General features: G+C 40.2%; 1 protein-coding gene across 1 annotated transcript; it reads left to right on the top strand.

Moving 5' to 3' along the window:
* The first annotated feature begins 570 nt into the window (after window positions 1-570).
* LOC310784806 (uncharacterized protein) lies at window positions 571-7,431 on the top strand. Its single transcript, XM_083645849.1, has 11 exons — window positions 571-729; window positions 940-1,051; window positions 2,004-2,095; window positions 2,185-2,232; window positions 2,400-2,453; window positions 2,573-2,626; window positions 3,167-3,226; window positions 3,566-3,628; window positions 4,294-4,538; window positions 6,707-6,866; window positions 7,198-7,431. Exons 1-11 carry the CDS (start codon window positions 672-674, stop codon window positions 7,320-7,322), a joined length of 1,071 nt encoding a protein of 356 aa, XP_083501975.1. The 5' UTR covers window positions 571-671; the 3' UTR covers window positions 7,323-7,431.
* The last annotated feature ends 1,983 nt before the right edge of the window (window positions 7,432-9,414 follow it).

Below are 9,414 nucleotides of genomic sequence, written 5' to 3'. Positions count from 1 at the left end.
ATGCCACATGTTGAGGTTCCATTACCAACAGATGAACCAGTCTTACACAAAATCCATACTGATGGTCCACTTCCTCAACATTTCAGTGTTGCTCTACAGTACACAAAGGTCTCCTGTAGTCGTTTTATTTTGTCTACAAAGCAGGGGGATAATTGTATTGAGGTGGGAGATAGAATTGCAGTAGTGCAGAATATAGTCCAGGAAAAAGATGAGGTCTATATGATATACAAAAGGTTCAGACACCAAGAATTACATTACACTTATCCCTGTGAGTCCTCATGCATAGGTACATACAAGGTTAGAGAGTTGTGTGATGATATCGGGGTTGGTAAACTTAGTTGTATCAGACGTAAATGTGTTTTGTATCCAGAGTCAGAGGGAAATAGCCTCATAGCTATTCCAATAGCTCATATGCAGTAGCATACCGCTCATATTGCTGGGCACGTTAATGGCATCTACTGATTTTTTGTCATTTATAATATAAATATAATTACATTTTAATTTTAATTCTAGATTACATTTATTGGACACAGGAGGTGGTGCTGTGGGCCGTTGTACTATTTCCAAACGGCGGAACTGCAACAGTTCTTGCCAGTTGGTTCAATCCAAAGGAAGGTACATTGTTATGACCCCCAAAAAACATACATATTTCGAAGGCCCTCAAAGAAAACATGACGCCCCATAAAGGATGGACCACATATGAGGCTGTTTGGCTCTTAGTTACTTGTGGTAAGTAGTCACTGCATCACCATTGTCTGTTGTGAATATACATATCTATATAACATATAGATATGTATATAACATATCTAGAATATATCTAGAATGATTGGCATTATGTTTTTATAGTGCCATCACATCCTTCCAATATGACACAAGTCTGTCCACATCCTACTTCTTTTCCAATGTATTTTCAAGTATGTTTTGCTTGTTCTTTTGCAGACTCATTAGAAAAGGCCAAACAATATGAAGAAAAGTATGTGAAAACTGGATGTCCAACCACTGATTTGGAATCGGAGGAGGAAGTAGATGAACGTCGGAAAAGAAGATCAAGGTACAGTGGAATTCCTCAACCAAATGTGTTTAGTGTATTTGTTTATTAATTAGCCCACACCTAGATGCTGTGGCCTTGTGGTGAGTGTCCACTAGGGCTGGCACGGATCACAAAACCCACGGTTCGGATCGTGTGACGGATTTTGAGTCACGGATTTTTCGGATCAGCAAAAAAAAAAAGAGACAGACAGACGGACAAATAATACAACTTTGCTTTCAATTCAATTTCGCGGACCACATGCGGTCCGATCCGTGGGGGCTGATCCGTACGTGCCAGCCCTAGTGTCCACCCTGAGATTAGGTCAGGATTCGATCTCCGGCCAAGTCATAACAAAGACTTTAACCCAATTCCTCCCTGCTTGGCACTCAGCTTCAAGGGTTGGATTGGATGTTCATCCTGTGATAGACTAGTGTCATGTCTGTGTACTTGTACATCAAGCTAACTCATTGTACAGAAACAAGTGATAGGCTCCTGACCCGTGATCATTGTCTCTCTCAAGTAGGATTCTCAAAAGTAGTATTGATAATATTCGAAAAATATCAATACTGAAATTTTGAAACGGATACAATACTCATTTGCAACAGGTATCGATAAGTATCAATACTAACATTTTTAAATGGATACAATACTCATTTGCAACAATTTTGATACCAGAGCAGGGTTAATCTGCTGTCTAAGTGCAACATTTTTAATGAGTTTTTATCAGGCCTAGATTATGGATTGTGTGTCTTTTCGTCCATCTGTATAACTTTATTTTATGCCTCTTGATGTGTCATCATTCCACTTCCCGTGGTATCGAAAATCGTATCGAGTATCGATATTTTCCCGGGTATCGAAGTCGAAATTCTAGTATCGTGACATCCCTACTCTCAAGGCTTGCTCACTTAATTTAATTATCCTTAAAATTATTTCAATTGCTGGGAATGTTAAATGTTTCATTTTTATTTTCAAGGCCTCCCGTGTATCTGGAGTCAGATGGGGAGCCAGAAACCATCAGTGTTAAGAAGAGAAAATTTGCCAAGCCACCTGCTGTTCGTTGTCCAGGTACAGTGGTGACACTGTCAGTTATGGCACTAACTGTTACACCTACGGTACATATTACCATGTATAATTCCACTTATTTGTTAATACAGTGCTGCCAGAATCCAGCCAGTCCCCCTCAGATGCAAGTACTACCAGTGGTATGTCATTACATATTAAAATGGCAGAGACCAAATTTTGCAAGTGAGCTTTACTGTAATTTAAAAGCATTTAGTTCCTCTGTCAGTACCTACAAGCATATCAGTCATGCGATATGTGTTCAAAAGTGACAGCATCCACTATCATGTCTTGTGTTCCCTTCTTTTAGCCTCTGGAGGAAACTACTCGGAGGACGTTCAGTCATTTAACCAGGCTAATAATAGTAAGTGAACCACTTCACACTACAACTTTGGGGTGGACGGTAAAGCTTGTTTCCTATGTAAATGTGCTTTGTCCAAGTTACAGCATTCATACTTCATGTTTTGTGTTCTCTCATTTTAGGCTTTTGTGGAAGCTACTTGGCTGAGTTAGAGGCAACGGACCTCTTTAATGATGGTAAGTAGACTAATAGGCTACATCTATGTGATGAAGGTACGTAGACTCATAGGCTACATGTATGTGATGATGGTAAGTAGACTAATAGGCTACATCTATGTGATGAAGGTACGTAGACTCATAGGCTACATGTATGTGATGATGGTAAGTAGACTAATAGGCTACATGTATGTGATCATGGTCAGTAGACTAATAGGCTACATGTATGTGATGATGGTAAGTAGACTAATAGGCTACATGTATGTGATCATGGTCAGTAGACTAATAGGCTACATGTATGTGATGAAGGTAAGTAGACTAATAGGCTACATGTACACTATGTGATGCTCTCAGCCACTCTTAATTTGTCTCCAGTCTGTTTCAATAGGAGGCAGTAGTGGGCGATTACTGGTTCTGCCTTACTGGAGACCTTGCACTGACTGGAAATGTTAATTAAATGAGTGGGAGTCTCCAGTGCATATAGCTTTTCAGTGCCTAACTATTTTGCTAGGAGCTGTTTACGGTGGCCTTATTTTGTTATTTCTGTCTGTATTTCTCTAGGTATGCCGATATATAACTCTAGGCCCTACCACACTGTGCCATCACAGCAAGCAAGGAATGGTATGTATTACTCATCTTAAATGTCTGTCTTTTTGTGAGAAATTCTGCAATGGCTCCAGATCAGCTGACTTCAGGTCACCTGGCCTAGGTAAAGAGCCCTATATTCCCATTGTAACTGAGTACACTTGTTACAAGACTGCTAGTGCTACTAATAGTCAAGTCAAAGTTTTCCCCATTTCCCAATATCACAAAATGTATGACTCAAAGGACTGGACATATAACAATGGGATGATTGCTATCTTTTTTCACCCTAACTGCAATGGAATTGCACATGTAGCATTCATAAAATACACAATGACTTAATGTGAATGCTGATGCCATGTTGTTGGTATTTTAAAGGTTCAGCTCCGGAAACGCCAAGCAGAAGGTTCCATGGAGGGGAATCCAGCCAAGTGTTGAAAGGCAAGTATCATTTTCTGATCAACTTCTTAACCTTATTGATGCCCTGCCTGGCAACACGGGGGTCGTAGGTTCTGATCCCCGTGTTGCCTCTGGCTTGGTCGGGCGTCCATACAGGCACAATTGGCTGTGCCTGGGGGTGGGACGCCGGACTGAGGGTGGGAGTACTGGTTGCTGCGCTAGCGGCTCCTCTGGTCGGTCGGGCGCCTGGTCGGGATTCCCACCAGAAGAGCTGGTGGGAATAGCGTGATCCTTTCACGTGCTATGTCCTACTGGTGAGGCTCTACTGACAAGGTGAAAAGAAGCGGCTGGCAACTGCGCATCTATCGGAGGAAGCATGGAGCTAGACTCAGCTCTCCCCAGATCGGCAGAGGGGGTGGAGCAGCGACCAGGGATAGAATAACTGGGGAGAAAAATGGGGACAAAACCTAAAAAAAAATAAAAAAAAATTGATGCCCTCTGAATCGACTTTCCCATCTTTGTCATGGTTTTTTTCATGTAATTTGTCATGGTGTTTAGGCCTAAAACTTAAGCACTTAATGGTTACTATAAGTAAGGGGTGCAAACACCTCAGCTATCAGTGTGAGTTGCTTAGTGCAATTCTAAATGATTGAAAATGGTGAATCTACCCTTGAAATTTAATGTAAAATAAATTGTTTTTCTTCAAGACATTGCTGCCAACAAAAACACCAAGATGCTTACGGAGCTACTGATGGAGGTGAAGCAAATGTCACGGGACATTCAGTTTTTAAAGACTGAAATCACGGACATTAAATCGACCTTGAGTATTCATGGAGCTGGACCTGACACACCGAGAGAAGAGAACTTCCCCATCGTGCTGCCGCTCACCAATGAGGAGCAGTTTGATGAGGCTGAAGCTGCACTGAAGGAGGAAACAGTCCGTCGAAAGATGGTGAACAATTTTTACACTAAGCAGTTTCTCTGTAATCTGTCATCTTTTCTGCATGCATTTGCAGGTATCCCGTGGATCCTTATTAAAAAGTAGGGATCGACGATATTATCGGCCCGCCGATATTAGCGTTAAAAATTAACATCATTATCTGCACTTTCTGCCGATATGAAAAGCAGATAAAATAATACTTTAATTATGCGCAAATAAATGCTTTTCTTATTTTGCACAGTGAATGTTTACATTTTGAAAAACCTTGTATTTATTACTGCATCCAGGGGGCCATCACAATAAAAGTAGGCATAATGTAAGTCCACTACAGGAGAGATGTGATGTTCTCTGAAATTATATCGGTAAATATCGGTAGATCTCGGTATCGGCAATTAAGAGTTGGAAAATTTCGGCCAAAAATCCAATATCGTCCATCCCTATTAAAAAGTTTTAAAAATCTTAAATTTATTGTTTGAAATCAAAGGGCTTCTAGGGCCCTATTCTCCCACAGGCCTTCGGCACTAAAACGGGCCTTAACCGCAAAAAAACGTGCCTTGCGCCTGTTTTGGGACGATATCAATATGGCTTTACGCTGCCAAATGCGCTTTAGGCCGAATGGGCGTGGCGCAGTCCCAGAATGGGCCAAAGTGGGCGTGTCGGCCTTAAATCTCGGCGTACTGATATCTTGGCACCTGCCTTAAATTTAGCGCTTTGCGCCTTTGAAAACCAGGCCTATTCACTGCGCCAGTGCACTTGTGCCTCTCCCCTGTCACCCTTCTCTGTCTCTCTCTGAAACCAGGCCTATTCAGTGCGCCAGTGCTCTTCTGCCTCTGAGTCACCCTTCTCTCTCTCTCTCTGACTCCCTCGCTCAAACAGACACAACACATAGCAGCACCCAGCTTCCCATAGGAAATAGCAGTTGTAAGTTTACTGCCTGTGAATGTCCACTCCCAGCATGCAATTGGGTCCTCCATTTCGCTACTAAATAGAGCCGAAATAGATATAAAAGGTAGATCTAAAATAATGTGTAATGGTAAGACAACCTGCAATTGTCGAACATTTCAATATTGGACCAAATAAAACATGAAATGAAACACCACCCTATGTGAAACATATATGTCCTCTTGAGCCTATATATACCCTGTGTGGATTTAACGTGATTTAGGTAAGTGACAGCGGAACGCGCTTCGGAAGCTTCTACTGTCATCTGCTATACTGTGATGTGCGCTCCAATAACTTCGCCCTACTCCACATTTAGTTTTACAATAAAAACACATTTATGCAATGACTTTACATAATGTAGGGTATATTTATGTGCATCATTCTACCTGCAGCAGGGGAGAGAAAACGATATCTTTCTGGACAAACTTTCACCAATCTAATAGGCTATATTTTTCTAGCTGATGCGTTTAGTACATTATTTTCACTTTGATCTTGCTATAGTGTAGCGCATTTACATGCTTGCAGTATTGAAACTGCAGTTAGATTGGTTTGAGAAGCATAATAATATGGAATAATAGCCTATAATGCAGACAGACAGGCTGGATGAAGGGAGGGGGGGGGGGGGCAGAGCGTTTGGCTTTCGTCTGGTTTTGCGGGATCACTGGAATTGGAGCTAAAAAGGCAAGCGTGCGATTCGTTTATTGCACTTATCCAATGAGCATGACGGTGCATAATTTTACGCCTAAAAGGCGTGGTTGTAATGCTTTGGGCTGCATCTAGCGCCAGCACGACGATATCAAGTGCGCCTTTCCACGCCCACTGCTTTGATCTGCGCCTGCCGCTCGGCCTAGAAACTGCGCCGATGCAACGATAGGGGCCCTAATGTCTAGAATTGTAGGAGTGGAGGCATCACATTTGTTTTTCGCTTGGTTGTGTGTTTGGCAGAGAAATATTGGGGAAATAGCGATCTACAAGCTCAGAACTCCTCGAGATACGAAATAATATTTCTTTCTTAGTCAACATTTGACAATTTTTTTGCCAATGATTGCCAATTTGTTAGATTGCATTGTTTGTCGATTACTTTTGACACAGTAATGGTCTTCTTTTTTCCTTAGAGGTAATTAAAAGGTCTTAAAATTCATTACATTTGTACTTTAAAAATGAGCAGATGCCCTGTCCAGTTGACATACACACTGTACACTTGAGCACACTAAACATTTTCTCTCTAATCTGTTCAGATTACCCGCCTGGCATTAGTCGGAGGGACCAACTCGGACATGATGATCCGGCGAATGCTATCCTCTACCATGACAAACAGTCTAGCCAGCATCTTCAACTGGGCGGGAAAGGGACCAAAGAGGGCCTTCAAGGATACGCTAATGCAGGACTGCATGTTTGGTGAGCCTGCATCTCAGAATACTAGGTTTACTACATTACAACGGATTTGGCAAATATTGAATTTAATTCATACGCATTTTAAATTTGTTTATCTCAAGTAAATAATAATGCATGCATTTTCCTCACCATGGAATGAGCCATTTATCTGTATTCTACATAAATGGCTCATTCCATATTGAGGAAGGTGCATCCATCCTTAAGGCCGAGTGAAAATCTAGTACACTAAAAACTACACACTGGACATTTAAATCACTTTGGAATGGAACGCGCCCACTGCAACTTTCTTTTCTTTTTATATATAACTTTATAACAAGTCTTTCTTTTTTCAAAGCGGCTGTTCGTCAATTTGACCGCAAGTTGTCGGAATTCCCATACAGCGACACAGTGAAGAAGTGGCTGCGTTATGCACCAGAGAGGAGTGGCGGGGTACCAAGGAAAGAAAAGTCAACGAGTTAGAAGGACAAATGGTTTGGAGTTGAAGGTGTGAATTTATTAGAGCCAGTGGGCTTGATGGGAGTTGGATCATTAAGCTACTAAGCTGTTATTTTTCATTCATGTTGAACTGGGTCCCATTGCATTTTTCTGAATCGTGTTTTTTTTTGTAATGCACTAATCTACAGTGTTATACTGTTTGAATTTGAAAGAACTGTTTACAAGTATGGTAGCTGAACAGGTTCTCCATATGGCACTGGAGGTTATCTTGAACTAAAATGTTCAACGACATTTTCACTTTATAATTGCAGCAAAGACACGTGACTTACATTTCTTTCCCATTTTGGTTCATGGTTTGTTTCCATGTGTGATTTCTATTTATGTGCACGTAAGACCTTAAGCCTGAGCACTGAGTGGTACCGTATCAGAGCAGAGCATTCTGTAATGGTGGGACTTGACTGAGCTCATTTTGTTATATAAAATGTACAAAAGATGTAAAAAAAAATGTTCATATTTCAAATTAGTTTAATAAAGAACTAAATAAACATTGGTCTCTTTTTTTGTTCATAGAGCATGCCGTAAAGCAGCGGTTCTCAACCTGGGCGTCGGCACCCCAAGTGTGGTCGCACGGAGGTGGCAGTGGGGTCGCACATTTGCAAATTTGATAAGATACAAAGGGGGAGGGGGGATAACAAATATAATGACATAATTATAATCAAGTGTGGGTTCCCCCCAAAATGTCCCTGTAACATGGGGTCCTGGTAATAAAAAGGTTGAGAACCACGACAGTAAGCATACTTAATGGCCCATTTCAGCCCATTTCAACTTCTCTGTACGTTTTGAATGTGCCTCATTCAAGCCAAAAATAACCACTTTACATTTTTTGGGTGTTATATAGTTCTGCAGGGGTTTCTCCAAACTTGTCTATCAGTGACATCACTGGTAGACAAGTTTGGAGCAACCCCTGCAGAACTATATAACACCCAAAAAAGTAAATCAGTTATTTTTGGCTTGAATGAGGCATATAAAAAAACATAAAGACGAAGGTTGAAAAGGGCTGAAATGGTCCTTTGTTAAATAACATTGTTTCAATGTAGAATCAATGACATTTCAATGCATATATAGGCAATGAATCAATATTGATTCATTGTCGGGATTGATTGAAAATTCGACATTGTTTCTACATTGTTTCAATTTTGAACATAACAGTTGAATCAATGTTGATTCATTGTCGGGATTGATGAAAATTCAATGTCATTTCAATGTTGATCATAACGAGCGCTTTCAATGTTATTTTCAACGTCTGACATCAATGTTGATTCAATCTTAAGCCATGACTATATCTCAATGTTGATTCAATGACTTTTTGCTATCTGGGACATACCGTATATACATATAATAAAATAAAATTAAAACAGAGCAAAAAAGATTATAATAATAATAAAATTGTCTTGTCCAAAAAGGAGTAGGAGGAAGCAGATGCTTATCTAGTCCTACCCTGGCCTATTCTCTAATATACTCTGTTCCAGAGTTCATCATAACTAGACTAAATTGACATGATAATTATCAACATTATGATAACACAGTTACTCAAGTCAACAACCGTATTCATTAATGAAACCAAGTAAGAAAAACATGTTTTTATAGAAAAGCCGACATTATTAAGATGATTGTGCATTGCACTCCTCTTCCTCCTTTCTATATTTCCCCAAAATGGTGTTTCTGTACCTATTTTTAAACTGTGCAATATTTCTACTCATTTTAATATCTTCATCCAGACTGTTCCACAAAGTCACCCCACAAATTGAGATGCACATACTTGTTTGTTTACATTATTTTTATTGAGCATTTTACATGTTATAACATATAGCAGGACAATATGTCACAGACAAATCGACATACATAAAAAGAAAACCACAGAGGAAAAATAAGATAAAAAACCATTGATGTCAGCCTTAGCGGAGCACAGTCCAGCTATGCAATGCGTCTTCTGGCGTTCACTGACTGTATCTGAACCATATTCCAGTTTCATACAGCAATGTTTCTTGTTCATTGAATTCATTGAAAATGTAAGTTGAGCCAATAAACAACGATCATATACCAAAAAGAAAGCGAG

This window comes from Poromitra crassiceps (genome assembly GCF_964638095.1).
Source record: "Poromitra crassiceps genome assembly, chromosome: 11".
NCBI classification, from domain to species: Eukaryota; Metazoa; Chordata; class Actinopteri; order Beryciformes; family Melamphaidae; genus Poromitra; species Poromitra crassiceps.
This window is presented reverse-complemented; position numbering and strand designations above follow the sequence as displayed.

Excerpts from the sequence above, each read along its gene's own strand:
- LOC310784806 (XM_083645849.1), top strand. The coding sequence starts at position 672 with ATGACGCCCCATAAAGGATGGACCACATATGAGGCTGTTTGGCTCTTA. Across the intron at positions 3,227-3,565 it reads ATCACAGCAAGCAAGGAATG|GTTCAGCTCCGGAAACGCCA; the intron begins GTATGTATTACT and ends GGTATTTTAAAG. Across the intron at positions 3,629-4,293 it reads ATCCAGCCAAGTGTTGAAAG|ACATTGCTGCCAACAAAAAC; the intron begins GCAAGTATCATT and ends TTTTTCTTCAAG.